This window comes from Rhinatrema bivittatum, chromosome 7, assembly GCF_901001135.1.
Source record: "Rhinatrema bivittatum chromosome 7, aRhiBiv1.1, whole genome shotgun sequence".
NCBI lineage: Eukaryota > Metazoa > Chordata > Amphibia > Gymnophiona > Rhinatrematidae > Rhinatrema > Rhinatrema bivittatum.
In genome coordinates this window covers 91,019,691-91,034,553 of record NC_042621.1, presented here as the reverse complement: position 1 = coordinate 91,034,553, position 14,863 = coordinate 91,019,691, and the positions used below count along the sequence as shown (strand labels likewise).

The 14,863-nt window shown below is 43.4% G+C and overlaps 1 protein-coding gene across 3 annotated transcripts in view; it reads left to right on the top strand.

Annotated features, from left to right (window-relative positions):
- The window catches only part of HSDL1 (hydroxysteroid dehydrogenase like 1), a 47,565-nt gene that overhangs the window by 25,022 nt on the left and 7,680 nt on the right, over nt 1–14,863 (top strand). For all 3 annotated transcript variants that reach the window (XM_029608673.1, XM_029608672.1, XM_029608674.1), the window contains exons 3-4: nt 4,724–5,169; nt 13,267–13,494. In XM_029608673.1, coding sequence (XP_029464533.1) covers nt 4,724–5,169; nt 13,267–13,494 — 674 coding nt within the window. The remainder of the gene's footprint in view (nt 1–4,723; nt 5,170–13,266; nt 13,495–14,863) is intronic.

Below are 14,863 nucleotides of genomic sequence, written 5' to 3'. Positions count from 1 at the left end.
CACCCACAAAAACAATTAACAGAACTGGGCCCAGAATTGACCATTAAGGCTTTCCACTTATTACTCCTTTTTCCTCAAAGTAGGTTCCATTTACCACTACTCATTGTCAATTGTTAGCCAATTTGTAATGCATTTCATCCCCTTGGGTTCCACACCTAGACTTCTCAGTCTATTCATGAGCTTCTTATGTGGGACTGTATCAAAAATCCTGCTTAAATCCAACTAAATCACATCGAGTGTTCATCCTCAATCTAATTCTGTGGTCATCAAATAAAAAAGTCAATCAGATTTATTTGACACAACCTTCCTCTGTTAAAACCATGTTGCATTGAACCCTGCATCCTACAGGACTGTAGACAGTTTACCATCCTTTCCTTTAGCAGAGTCCCCATCAATTTTGCCACCATGAAGGTAAAGCCAAGCAGCCTGTAGCTTCCAGGCTCCTGTCTGCTACCACTTTTGAGAAGTGGGACAACAACCAGCATTCTCCAATCTTGCAGTATCACTTCCATCTCCAAGGATCCACTGAACAGGTCCCTCTGAGGTCCTGTCAGCACCTCTCTGAGCTTCATTAGTTTCCTGGAATGTATCTAACCAGGCCTCATGGCCATGTTCATTCTGTTTTGCCAGTTCCACCCAAACATTCTCCTCTGCAAATGGGGTGACATCCACCCCCAACCATCTGCGCTCTTGTGAACCACCAACATTCCTCCTACAAGGTCTTTTAATAAATACCAAACTGAAGCATTTATTTATTATTTCTGCTTTTTCCACATCTTCACACATCACTCCTTGTTCCCTTTCAATCTCACAATACCATCCCTGGCCTTCCTCCTTTCTCTGAAATATCTGAAAAATGTTTTGTCGCCTCACTTTATCTCTTTGGCAATCCTTTCTCCCCCTTGAGCTTGTGCCTTTCTGATTTCTTTCCTCGTCTCTTTTAGCTTTTCCAGATATTCTTCCCTGCTCACCTTTCTAGTCTTAAGTGACTCCATGGAAATGCTACTTTCAAGTAGTTGCTCTCTTGCTAGTTTCTTTTTTTTTTTTTTTTTTTTTTTTAAATAGTGGATATAAAATTTAATCTAAATTTGTGAGTATTATCCTGTGACCCAAGTTTTTATTGTTTTCATAGATTATCCCTGTACACTTGAGTTTAAAATATGCATAGTATTAAGCTCTGGAATTTGTTGCCAGAGAATGTGGTTAGTGCAGTTAGTGTAGCTGGGTTCAAAAAAGGTTTGGATAAGTTCTTGGAGAAGTCCATTAACTGCTATTAATCAAGTTTGTTTATTTATTTATCGACTTTTATATACAGTCGTTTGGTTTCGCCATCACAACGATTTACAAAGGTTCGATGTTTAACAGAGTGTTTGCTTGTTATTATGTTTGTCTTCATCATTCTACATTCATTCGTTTGTTACCTGGCTGTTTTATTCGTTCTAGTATTTAGTCTAGAATCTAGTCATTTTGGTGTAGTTGTTCTATTATAGTGTCATTAGGTGTTTTGGTATGCTTTGGTAAACATCCAAGTTCTTAGTTCTTTTTTGAAGGTTTTTAAATTTTGTTGTGTTCTCAGGTCCGTGGGGAGGGAGTTCCAAAGTTCAGGGCTTCCTAGGGATATGGCTCTCTTCCCAGTTGTGGTGAGTTTGTGCCGGGTTGGTGGGATTTTTAATAGACCTTTGTTCGCTGACCAGAGATTTTGGTTTGGTGAGTGAAGTTCTATGGATGTACTAAGCCAACTTGTTTGGTTTTCATATATTATTTTGTGTATTATGGATAATATTTTATGGTCAATCCTGTATTTTATTGGAAGCCAGTGTAGTGAAATGAGGGTTGGAGTAATATGATCGAATTTTTTTGTTCCTGTGAGTATTCTGGCAGCTGTATTTTGTAGGATTTGGAGAGGTCAGATGGTGGTGAGAGGTAAGTTGAATAGCAGAGAGTTGCAGTAATCCAGGTTGGAGAAGATAAGTAGTTGGAGGACTGTTCTGAAGTCATTGGGTGACGGGAATGGTTTTAGGTGTCGTAGCATTAGGAGTTTGTGATATCCGTCTTTGATTTTTGCAGAGATGTGGTTCCTGAATGATAGTTCCTTGTCAATTATTACTCCAGGGTTGCGTGCATGTGTGACACGGGAGATTGCTGAGTTTTGATTCATTATGTTGAGAAGTGGCAGGTGCATAGGGTTGTTCTTTCTATCCAGCATGATAATTTCAGTCTTGTCAATGTTGAGGATGAGCTTGATGTTATTTAGTAGTTGCTTTATTTTTGTGAGGTAGTTGGCTGTTTTTTTTGTAGGTGTCTTCCAGAGAGTTGTGTATTGGGATAAGTATTTGTATGTCATCAGCGTTTGTTTGTTTATTTATTTAGAGAGTCTTCTATACCGAAGTTAGTCGAAACATCACATCTGTTTACATTGAACTATCGGAAGGAAGGAAGTTACAAAAGACAGGGAGGGGGGAATGGGTACAGTGAACCAAAAGGAAAGCAAGAAGGCATAGGAACAAATCAACAGGTGAACTAGAGAGCCATGAGTACATGAAGTGATTCAGTTTAAGGTTTAAGAGGACGTGGCATATCGGGAGAAGATAAATGTTGAAGAGCGTCGCAGATAGTGCGGATCCTTGGGGAACTCCAGTGTCAAGGTTTATTTTCTTTGAGAGGGTGTCGTTGATTGATACCTGGTATGTCCTTTGTGATAGATAGGATGAGAACCATTGTAGGGTTTTTTTTCATTTAAGCCGATTTCGGAGAGGCGGTCCATCAGTATTGAATGATTTACCATATCGAAGGCTGTTGTTAAGTCTAGTAGGATTAGAAGGTAGCTGTGGCCATTGTCAAAACCTTTGAGCACGGGTTCATTTAATGATAGGAGTAAGGATTCGGTGTTTAGTTGTTTCCTGAAGCCAAATTGCATGGGATGTAGGATGTTCCTTTCCAGGTGGTCACTGAGTTGGGATTGGATGATTTTTTCACTAATTTTGGCAATGAATGGTAGGTTTGATATTGGTCTGTAGTTTAGTGGGTTTACTTAGGGAATAGCTTACTATTAATTGCATCAGTAGCATGGGATCTTCTTGGTGTTTGGGTAATTGCCAGGTTCTTGTGGCCTGATTTGGCCTCTGTTGGAAACAGGATGATGGGCTTGATGGACCCTTGGTCTGACCCAGCATGGCAATTTCTTATGTTCTTAGTTTATTTTATTTAGAAATTGATATTACATTCTTTGTAGGGTGCTGCATATCAGATCAGATGCAGAAAATGACCTTTCCCCAAATCACTAACAATCTAAATGGGTAGCTGAAGCAACAGGTGATAAAATGACTAGCCCAAAGTCAAAGTATTGGTAAGAGAAGCAGGATTTTGAACACTGGTCTACTAGTCTGAAGCCTATTCCCCTGACAATTCAGCCATTAGCTGTGACTACCTAAAATCTTGGATGTTAGATTTGTAAATGATTAAAAAGCTTTTCAAATTTTAAAGTATTGTAATAGCAAAAAGCAACACTTATTTCTGAATATTTAACAACATGAGTGCCCACAGAAAAATTTTCAGGGCTGGTGGCCACAACAAAAAAATAAAATAACATCCAGAAATGTACAAAAACTAAATCACAGAAATAATCACCAAAAGAAAGTCATTTAAAATCCAGGGTGGGGAAGGAAAATGATCTCCCTTGTCCCCTTTGCTTCTTGCCCCACCCTCCTAAGGGCATCCATGGCTAAGAATATGCAGGAGCCTGCCAATTGTACATATCAATCAGCATATATATAGCCAACTCTTTTAATTTAAAAAAAAAAAAAAAAAAAAGTTTTGAAATTTGGAAGAAAGGTTTGTTTATTTTAACTGTCTTAATTGTCCAGCAAGTTCAGGACCTTTATATTTAAATCCCCATCAAAGATAGTACAAAATCCCACATCAGAAATGTGACTCATTATGCTCTATTTAAAGTCTGGCTACTGAGACATTTAAAATCAGTGTTATTGGTTGAAGACTTTTGCTTTGTGTTTCAGGTGTTGGTCCTTGCTAGCTTGGCCTATTGTAACGCTTTATACCTTGGTTAGCCTGATTCACTTCTCAGACCTCTTCAGACTGCAAAAGTCAGCAGCACGAGTCCTGTCTGGTATGGGTTTTAGGCAACACATTACCTTGATTTTACAAAGCTTGCATTGGCTTCCAGTCAAATACAGGATTAAATTTAAAGTTTCTACAATATTTCATAAAGCAATGAATACTCCTGTTCTATCTAGTCTGAACTACATATTACATATTTACCACCCTGGAAAGACGACATGCTCTGCTAACAAAGGCCTACTGGAAGTATGTGGTGGGCAACTAGGTGAAACCCGGGCTTGGCCCTTCTACATCACGGGGCCCATCGTTTGGAACTCACTCCCAGAGCAGATATGGTTAATCAGCTGTCCCAGTTTATTTTGGAAGCAGCTAAAGACATTTGTTTAAACAGGCATACTCCTTATGATATATGCTGTGGAGTTAGTTTGGTCTTTCATTCTTATTTTATGTGTTCTGAAACTTTTTATTTTGAATGTTTACTTTTGTAAGCCACCATGAATATATAAATATGTGCGGGATGTAAGCTTTTAAAATAAATAACTAAATTAAACAAAAATAAAGAGTTTAGTTGGATTTTATGATTGATTAGTTTTAACCTTTCTGTGAATTACTTGCTAAAATGATCACTTCTCTTTTCTGTCTTTGCCAGGTGGCACAGATGGCATCGGGAAGGCTTATGCAGAGGAACTGGCAAGCCGCGGTGTTAACATCATCTTGATTAGCCGTAACAGAGTAAAGCTAGAGAATGTCACACAAGCCATCAAGGAGACCTATCAAGTTGAAGCTGTTTTTATAGTAGCAGATTTCAGCAAGGGCCGAGAGATTTACTTGCCTATTCAAAAAGCCCTAAGTGACACAGAAATTGGCATCTTAGTGAATAACGTAGGTGTGTTTTATGACTACCCAGAGTATTTTACCGAGATCCCTGAGGAGAAACTGTGGGATATCATTAATGTAAACATCACTGCTGCTAGTATGATGGTGCATATGGTGCTACCCGGAATGGTCAGTAGGAAGAAAGGAGCTATTATCAATATTTCATCGGCATCCTGCTGCAAGCCAACACCTCAGGTGGCTGCTTATTCAGCTTCAAAGGTAACTAGATATTGTGTGTACCCTTCAAGCTGGTTTTGAGGCACTGTTTAACATCTGCCATTTTAAATGTGTTGACTAGGAAAGTTAAATTAGGAATTTATTGAATTGGATCCTAAGAGGTAATATGGTACTTGTAGCATTTTAAAAATAATAGTAGTATACCCTTTAAGGAAAATGTTAACGCATTTAATACATGGTTAGGTATCGTATCATATGTTCACTAGAACAGATTGGAAATTACTAAATGTTGAGCACATTAATTTCCTAGAGTTTCAGCAGACTAATGGGGGTTTTAGAAAGTTGTGGTACATGGTTAATCAACTACCATATATGAATAAATAAAATTAACATGTTCCTTTAGTTATACCTAATATCTTGATGTAATCTTAAAAAGTTATAATTTAGCTTTTGATATCCACATTCAGTGTGGGGAGGTCTTTTACTTTAAAAAAAAAAATATCAACTTTCCATACAGTGCTTGTTTGCTAGAGCCTAATGTCCAGAACTGGCATGATTTTGATTTGTTTCAGCATTTGTAAGGCATTTTAAAACAAATAACCATAAATAGAACTGGTATAGCACTAGACATTCATGGATCCTTGTGGTGAGTTGATCAAAGAAGTGAAGACTTAAAGCAAGCGTTTCCAACTTTTTATTCAGGAATCCTTAGAGCGAGGTTTCGGTCCACTGACATGGACCGTGCTTTGCCACATGGGCTGCGTCGGGAGGGACAGAGGCCCGGAAAAACCGATGTACACGGTATATGACGTGTAAATCAAACTTTAATCCAGTAAATCGGTCAGAGGAAACCCAAAGATTGAAAACGGGCGCCTTGCGAAGGGTTGTTCAGAAAAAAAGCTTCCGAGTAGCCACAGCCAGTGGTGAAGGCGTACAGCTCAAGGTCAGAAAACCGCTCCTCTCGCAAGTGACTGGGAATTCTTCGGGAGCCACTGAGGGCCTACTCATTGCTGCTCCATACCCTTATTTCCTCTGACTATGCAGGGCCAACCTGATGCTTGTCTGCCTCCTGCTTCTTTCTTCCGGCCACACAGGCCCATGTGACACAACTTCATCTTCCAGGCCTGGATGAAAAGAAGCGGGGAGGCCCTCACCACACTGCCCCCTATAGTGTGGCACTCTTAAATGGCTGCCTAGTGCTTCCACTGCCCCTCTACCCAAGAGAGTTTTAAATGTGACAAAATGGAGGATACTAACTTCTGCATGCAGCACTACTATTACTTATTTCTTTAGAAATACTAGATGTACACGGTAATGTACTATTTCCTAGCATGTAGCAGTTGGACTCAGGGACAATGGGTATAGTGTATGCCTGATAGCAGTTGGAGACGGATCAGATTTCAGTCTGACATCAGTCCTAGTACATATACCCCTGCAGGAAGTGCAGCTCTTCAGTATTTTCCATCTCCATAGCAGTTCGGGACTCTATGCACGCTAATACAGCGTTAAGAGTACTTTACCAAAGAAATTTTACCTCTACAGATGAGCCCCGCTCTCCTGCGGTGATACCCCTTGGGTCCCTCCCCCAGTTGAGAATTCCCAAGGTGATTTCCACGATCCCTCGGAGGTGAGCCTCTGTCCGGCGGCCGACCCTCGGCGTAGACCTAGCCCCCGACATTGGATGAGGCTGAGAAGCAGCAGGTGCAACTTGGAGCACAGCGGTGAAGGTATTTCCCTCTCCTCTCGCAGCCGGAGACTGCCTGGAACGAGACCAGGAAGCGCCAAGACAAGGTAAAGTAGAAATCTATTTAAAAGTCTCCGGTCTCCGAAGCTCGAAGAGTTGCACAGGTCGCCAGCCGGTGCCAGTGCCACCGGGTTGATCTGCTCTTGCAGGGCTAGACCCTGGTCAGATCCGAGGGTCCTCCCACATGGAGACCCTCCGAGGTGGTCACCATATTGTCCGCGTGGTCGCCGTCACCATCTTGACCTATCTGCCGGCCCAACCCGTGTGCACAAATATCTTGTGCGCACAACGTCACGCGCCCAAGTGCCGTGCGCACAAGCGATGAGCTTAGCCACATGCTTACTGTGCCGATTCCACCACCCAGAAGCTCCACATTCGGGGACTTGGACAACTCAGATGAGGATTCAGATGAGGATTCAGAACCCCTGGAGGATGGAGAACTCCCCCCCAGGGACTGAGCCCCACCGAACTATGAGGAGCTTCTTCACCAAGGACGAGCTTCCAGACCTGGTCACATACAGCTTGAAAGAGCTCGCTATCCCGGGCACAAGTGCCTCGGGGGAACCTAAGACGAATACCCTCCTAGAGTGACTCCGTCAGACCTTCCGTCATTTCCCACTATTACAAGCCGTCCAGCAGCTAATTGACCTGGAATGGGAAGCCCTGGAGACTACGTTCAAAGGGGGGCATGCACTGGCAGCCATGTACCCTCTGGATCCAGCTGCCAAAGATCTCCTGGCATGTCCGAACATGGATGCCATGGTCTGCTCGGTCTCGATTGAGGGAGGAGCAGCACTCAAGGATGCTCAAGACAGACATCTGGAATCCATTCTCAAACAGTCTTTTGACGTCTCCGCTATGCCCTACAGATCACGGCCTACTGTGCCGTGGTGACACGAGCCTGCTTATCACAGACCAGGAACAACACTCCCGGGGAAGCCTTGGAAACAGCAGTATCATTCCTCACAGATGCTGCTTCTGATCTGGTGCACACCGCTGGAGAGGAGTGACATCAGCCATGGCAGCCAGAAGACAACTCTGGCTCCGAAGCTGGTTGGCCGACGCATCATCCAAAACGAGACTCACAAGGATGCCCTTCAAGGGAACCCTCCTGTTCGGAAGCGAACTAGAGAAGTTAGCCAACAAATGGGGTGAATCCCCACTGCCACGGCTACCGGAGGACAGGAATAACAGAAACCAGCGACCCTTTCCCCAAATTTCCAGGGGCAGAGGATCACAGCGCTTCAACCCATACAGAAGCACATATCAAGCGGCTCGCCCCGCAGGCAGGAGCCAGTCCTTTCGGAAAAAGCACAACAAAAGGGGAGCCGGCTCGGGCCCAGGTCCCAGCTGCACCCCACAATGAAAATCAGCCAACCCGTCCAAAGGAAGAAGCCATAGGGGACAGACTTGCCCTATTCTACCAATGGGTCAAGATAACTTCGGACAAGTGGGTCCTAGCCATCATTCGAGAGGGATATTACCTGGATTTCCACCATCTCCCTCCAGACAAGTTTGTGGAATCACCCTGCCACGACCCTTCCAAGAGGATGGCAGTGGAAGCTACACTGAACAGATTACTAGCCTCAGAGGCTATAACACCGGTGCCCACACAACAAATAAATACTGGACATTATTCCATCTATTTCATTGTTCCCAAGAAAGAAGAAACGTTCCGGCCCATCCTGGTCCTCAAGTCTGTCAACCGCCACCTGAAGATTCCTCGCTTAAGCATGGAAACCCTACGCTTGCTAATAAGGGCGATACAACCGGGAGAGTTCCTTACATCCCTGGATCTGTTGGAAGCCTACCTACACATTCCGGTCCATCAAGAACATCATCGTTTTCTACGCTTCATGATCCTGGACCGCCACTACCAGTTCCGGGCACTACCATTCGGGTTAGCTATAGCACCCCGGACGTTCACTGAAATCATGGTGGTAGTGGCAGCAACACTGAGGAAGGAAGGAATCCTCGTACACCCTTATCTAGACGATTGGCTGATCAGGCGAAATCCCCAGAAGAAAGTCACCAGGCGACCAATAGAGTCAAAACTCTACTGGAGAGCCTCGGGTGGGTGGTCAACACAAACAAGAGCTGTCTGCAGCCCTCCCAATCTAAAGAATACCTGGGAGTTCCGTTCGACACCAAACAAGACAAGGTCATCTTGACACCAATGACCCAGTTGCAAACCCTGTTGAGCGAGCTTCGTCCCACGGCATGGGACTACCTCCAAGTCCTCGGCCTCATGGCATCCACACTGGAAGTAGTGCCATGGGCAAGAGCTCACATGAGACTCCTACAGCACTCCCTACTATCACGATGGAATCTGCTGTCCCAGAACTACACCATATGTCTTCAGCTATTTATTTATTTATTTATTTTATTAATTTTTATATACCGGTGTTCGATTTTACATATCACATCTGTTTATATTCAAACAAAAAATGCAGGAAATTATGTGTTTCCTTTGTCAAATACATTAAACATTTATAATATGGAGATTGTTAACAGGGGATAAAAAACATGGGGAATGGTTAACACTACGGGATGCACGAAGGGGTACACAAAGGGGAGTGCCCCTTTGTCGCGCCCCTTTGGCATGCGACGCACAGCACGCGACGCCTGGTGTTCTGGTGCTGTTAAAACGTCCGTTTCAGACTTCAGTGACGTCGGGGGCGGCTTGTCTCCCAATCGGAGCACACACACTGCCCCTCCCCTCTCAGCTTCAGATGGTTTCCTTTCGGTTTTTTTTGTTTACTTTCTTTCTCATCACAGTTCATTATTTCAGGGGGCCCGATGGTGATGGAGGGTGGTCTCCCTGTCTGCGGCTGCCCGGTGTTCTGGTGCCTTTAAAGTTCGGACCCAACTACGATAGCATCACTCCCTGGCCATCTGAGCCAGGGAGTGAGGCTATCCTCACCAACCTGGATTCTGCTCACCACGGATGCCAGCCTATGAGGATGGGTAGCACACTGCCAGGAGCTAACAAAGAAGAGTCAGGATGGAACATCACTCGCCTAGAAGCCCGGGCAGTCAGACTAGCCTGCCTACGGTTCGGTCACAGACTCAGAGACAAATCAGTCAGAGTCATGCAGGACAACGCCACAACAGTGGCCTACATCAACCGTCAGGAAGGAACCAGAAGCCAACAGGTGTCTCTGGAAATAGACCCCCCCTAATGTCATGGGCGGAAGTGAATCTTCAAGAGATCTTGGCCATCCACATCACCGGGAAAGACAACGTCGCTGTGGATTACCTCAGCAGAGAAAGTCTAGACCCAGGAGAATGGAGACTGGCGACCACAGAATTCCAACTGATAGTAAACTGTTGGAACACCAACCATGGACCTCCTGGCAAAACCGGTCCAACGCCCAAGTGCCCAGCTTCTTCAGCCGCAAATGGGAACCTCAGTCCCAGGGAATCGATGCCCTGGTACAGACATGGCCACAGGAGACTCTGTTATACGCCTTCCCACTGTGGCCCCTATTGGGCGCAATCATCCACAAGATAGAACACCACAAGGGACAAGTATTTCTAGTGGCCCCGGACTGGCCAAGAAAACCGTGGTACGCAGACATGCGAAGACTGCTGACAGGGAGCCCTCTCCCGCTACCGCCACACAGGGTTCTGCTCCAACAAGGGCCGATCCTCCACGAGGATCCAGCTAGATTCTCTTACGGCCTGGCCATTGAGAAGACTTGCCTGAGGAAGAACGGATATTCAAGGGCAGTAATTGACACCCTGCTCCGAGCACGCAAGTTGTCCACATCCCTAATATACATAAGGATTTGGAGAGTATTCGAAGCCTGGTGTGAGGACCCCAACATCATTCCACGCTCAGTCGGAATTCCTGCAGAACGGCCTACAGAAGGGATTGTCTCTCAACTCCATCAAGGTACAGGTGGCCGCATTGTCATGCTACGGAACAAAGAGTGAGGGCGGCAGCCTAGCCTCTCACCCAGATGTCTCCCGCTTCCTGAAAGGAGTCAAGCAGATCCGACCACCCCTAAAGTGGCCGGTGTCCTTTATGGAACCTTCAACCTGGTCCTAGATTTCTTAGCAGGAGCCTCCTTCAGACCTCTTCACGGCCTGTCTCTCCGACTATTAACACTGAAAACAGCCTTCCTGGTGGCAGTCTGTTTGGCCCATCGTATCTCCGAACTATAAGCACTATCCTGCCGGGAGCCGTTCCTCAGACTCACTGTGGGCACCATCCAGTTACGCACGGTCCCGTCATTCCTCCCCAAAGTGGTTTCTCACTTCCATCTCAACCAAACCATCTCGCTACCATCACCAGATGAGCATAAGAATTTGGAAGAGTCTCCCAGCCTGCGCCACCTCAACGTCGGCAGACTCCTAGTCCGATACCTGGAAAGGTCGGAATCTGTACGAAAGACGGACCATCTATTTGTCCTTCACAGTGGGAAGAAGCAAGGGGAAGCGGCCTCACGAGCAACCATAGCCCGCTGGATCAAGGAAGCTATCAAGGTGGCCTACGTAGAAGCAGGCAAGCCGCCGCCTTTACAAGTCAAGGCCCATTCCACTAGAACCCAGGTGGAAACCAAGATGCTGTCACCCGCCGAAATCTGTCCGGCGGCGACATGGTCCTCCATGCACACCTTCTCCAGATTCTACCACCTGGATGTTCAAGCTCGAGAGGACACAGCATTTGCAAGGGCAGTACTAAGTGGTTCACGGGCAGCCTCCCACCTGGTTGGGGAGTAACTTTTATACATCCCATTGGTCCTGAGTCCATCTGCTACACGCTAGGAAATGGAGAAATTACTTACCTGATAACTTCGTTTTCCTTAGTGTAGACAGATGGACTCGGCATCCCACCCACGGCTGCCATCATTCATTGAATTCTCGGGCGACATCCCCGAGAGCAAGTTATTCATGAGTAAGCCTTGCTTTCTCCAATTAGGACACCCATCCTTCCGGGTGTCAACGTTTCTCGATTGAGGGCACTGGCGGTCTCCAGCTATAATCAATTCAACCAGTTCAAATTAATCAAGTTAACTAAGTTATAAAGTTAATCAAGTATCCAAGTTATGCAGTCATGCATATATCCACATTTGCTTTTCGAGGAGAATACTGAAGAGCTGCACTTCCTGCAGGGGTATATGTACTAGGACTGACGTCAGATTGAAATCTGATCCGTCTCCAACTGCTGTCAGGAGTACACTGTACCCATTGGTCCTGAGTCCATCTGTCTACACTAAGGAAAACGAAATTATCAGGTAAGTAATTTCTGCAGTATGCATGAGAGAGTCCCTTCTCTGTAGAGCTTACACATTAGTCAAGACAAACATACAGGATAAGAGACATTGGCCATGAGGGAAATACAGTTTAAATTACTTCATAGATCTTATATCACTAGAACTAGAGGTGTGCAGATGAAGCTATGGGAGTCCGATCTTTGCTTAAAATGTAAACTCCTCCCGGGTGACTTCTGTCATATGTTCACTGGCTGTTTTAAAGCTGCAACCCTTTTGGCATCAGGTCTATAGTTACCTAGACCGACTGCTGGGCTGTCATATCTCATGGTCCAGCATATCTTTCTGTCTGTGTCTATGGGATAAGAGGGACCAAATTCCGCAGGGAAGGGTAGGAAATTCCTTGCAGTGGCTATTCTCTCCAAAAAAGATTATCCTGCTTAATTGGAAACTGGTGGAAGCACCCTGGAAAAAACTAATGGTGCAAACTGCCCGTTTAGAGGCCGTCCGGCAAAAAGAACTGGCATCTCGCAAAGCTTTCCGTGCTCTTAGGGGCTACTTTCTTTGCTGGCATAAACTTGGGACTTTGGCTGTCTCCACGCCTATCTTTATCTGCTACCCTTTCCCATGGGGTCTGTGTGTGTGTATATGCTTGTGTAGTGTGAATGCGGTGTGTTTGTATCTGGGGGGGGGGAGGGTATTTGTAAAATTTTTGCTTTTGCTATGGGCTTTTTGCTCTTTACGGTTGTGTATTGTTTGTAAGGAGCCAATAAAGATGCTTACAAAAAAAAAAAAAGACATTGGGATTTAAAAGAAGTTTTTAAAACGGTAGAAGGCTTTATTGTTTTTATAAATTTTAGATTTTGAATATTAACTGATTTCTAACCGCCAGAGCAGACCTTTTTCAGTGGTAGTGACTTGGGGTCTGGCGGTAATAGAACCCTCAACTTCATTTTAGCCTACTTTTCCTGGTCACTGAATTTTACTTGGTCATTTGGTAAAAATGAGTCAATTAACTTATTTATTCAGTACTATTTTAGCAACACAAGAAGCTAGTTTTAAAATTAAGTAATTCTATAAAGGGTTTTTTTTTTTTCAAAATGCTATGTAGAATTTTTTATTAAAAATGCAAATATACTCATGTTATAATAAGTATCTATGTTTCCACTTGTATAGGCCTATCTGGATCATTTCAGTCGAGCACTGCAGTATGAGTATGCTCCTAAAGGAATCTTTGTTCAGAGTTTAACCCCATTTTTCATAGCTACAAACAAGACTAAATACTATGGCTTTCTGGAAAGCAACCGCTGGATGGCACCTTCCCCTGAAACATATGCATATCACGCTGTTTCTACTCTTGGGATTTCAGCAAGGACTACTGGATACTGGTTCCATTCTATTCAGGTAACTTAAATAGAATTACTGTTCTCGTAGGCAATGAGGATTCTGGAATTCAGATGTATCCCCTGCATTGACTTCTTGATTATCTCTTTTCAGCTTTCTAATTTGAATATATATATATTTTTTAAATTCCCAAGACTACTCCAGTGAAAATAGACTATTCAGTTCAAGGTTTACTCTGCTCATGACACTGTGAAAATTATTTGACCCTTGTTTACTGTTATGAGCAGAAAAGAACTTTAAAAATCCTTCACTATCCAGTACTTGACACAGTAGAATAGTGATTGTACGTAGACAATAGTGAATATAATATCTGAAAGCAATATACTATAAATATTAATTTTTCATTTTACTTCCTCTATTTACAGATGTTTGTTTGGATTTTGTAGACTGATATACAGTAACTTAAGTGGGATAGTCTTCCATACTTCTTATGAACTTGGCAGTCAGATAATTTCCTTCTCAAGCAGCTGGGCAGATAAAGCATTTGTGTTCCTTGTTTGTCTGCCTGACTCTAATAAAACTGGAGATCTCTAGTGTGATGGAATTCAGGATCCATAAAATCTTGATTCACAGGCATATTTGTGCATTCTTTTATTTATTTCAAATTTATACTATCCTGAGAACAAGCAGGGCGGTTTACATATTAAAAACATACAAAGTATGTAACAACATACAATAACAATACAAAAAATTAAAACAAAATAAGTAAAGGAAATAAAATACAACGATATCTTCAGGTCTCAAAATTAGGATTATAGGTTAATAGCCTATAAAGTCAATCTTAAATAGCCAGGTTTTTAGATTTTTTTTAAAAATATTTTGAAGTCAGCTGTCAGCCATAGGGATTCTGGCATACTATTGCAAAGTCTGGAGCCAGCAATAGAAATCACACAATCACGTACTTTGTTTAAATGAGCATAATACAGTGATGTCTAGAAGTCCCTAATTTGTTGATTTAAGTATATGCTGGGGAACATGAAAGTGAAGAGCTCCTATTCACTCAGAATCTGTTAACCTTGATTCATAAAATTAATATTTTGTATTCCATGCTGTGTTTTGTTGGTAGCCGAAGCAATGAAATTAATATGGTCAAAACACTTAACGATCAGCGAGAAGACTGGCAGCGGAATTTTGTAATATCTAAAGTGATAATGTACTTGCAGGTTAACCTAGGTATAGCAAATTACAGTAGTCAATATTAGCAAAAATAAATGTCTAATCTACTGTATGGAAATCTTCGTAATTTTATAGCACAGGTATTTTTTTTAATTTACTTTTATAGTATTGCAGGGATTACTTTAGTGCAGCATTTCAGTTGTCTTGCTGGATACTGAAATCTTTGTATGTTATGATATCTTTTACTGGACAA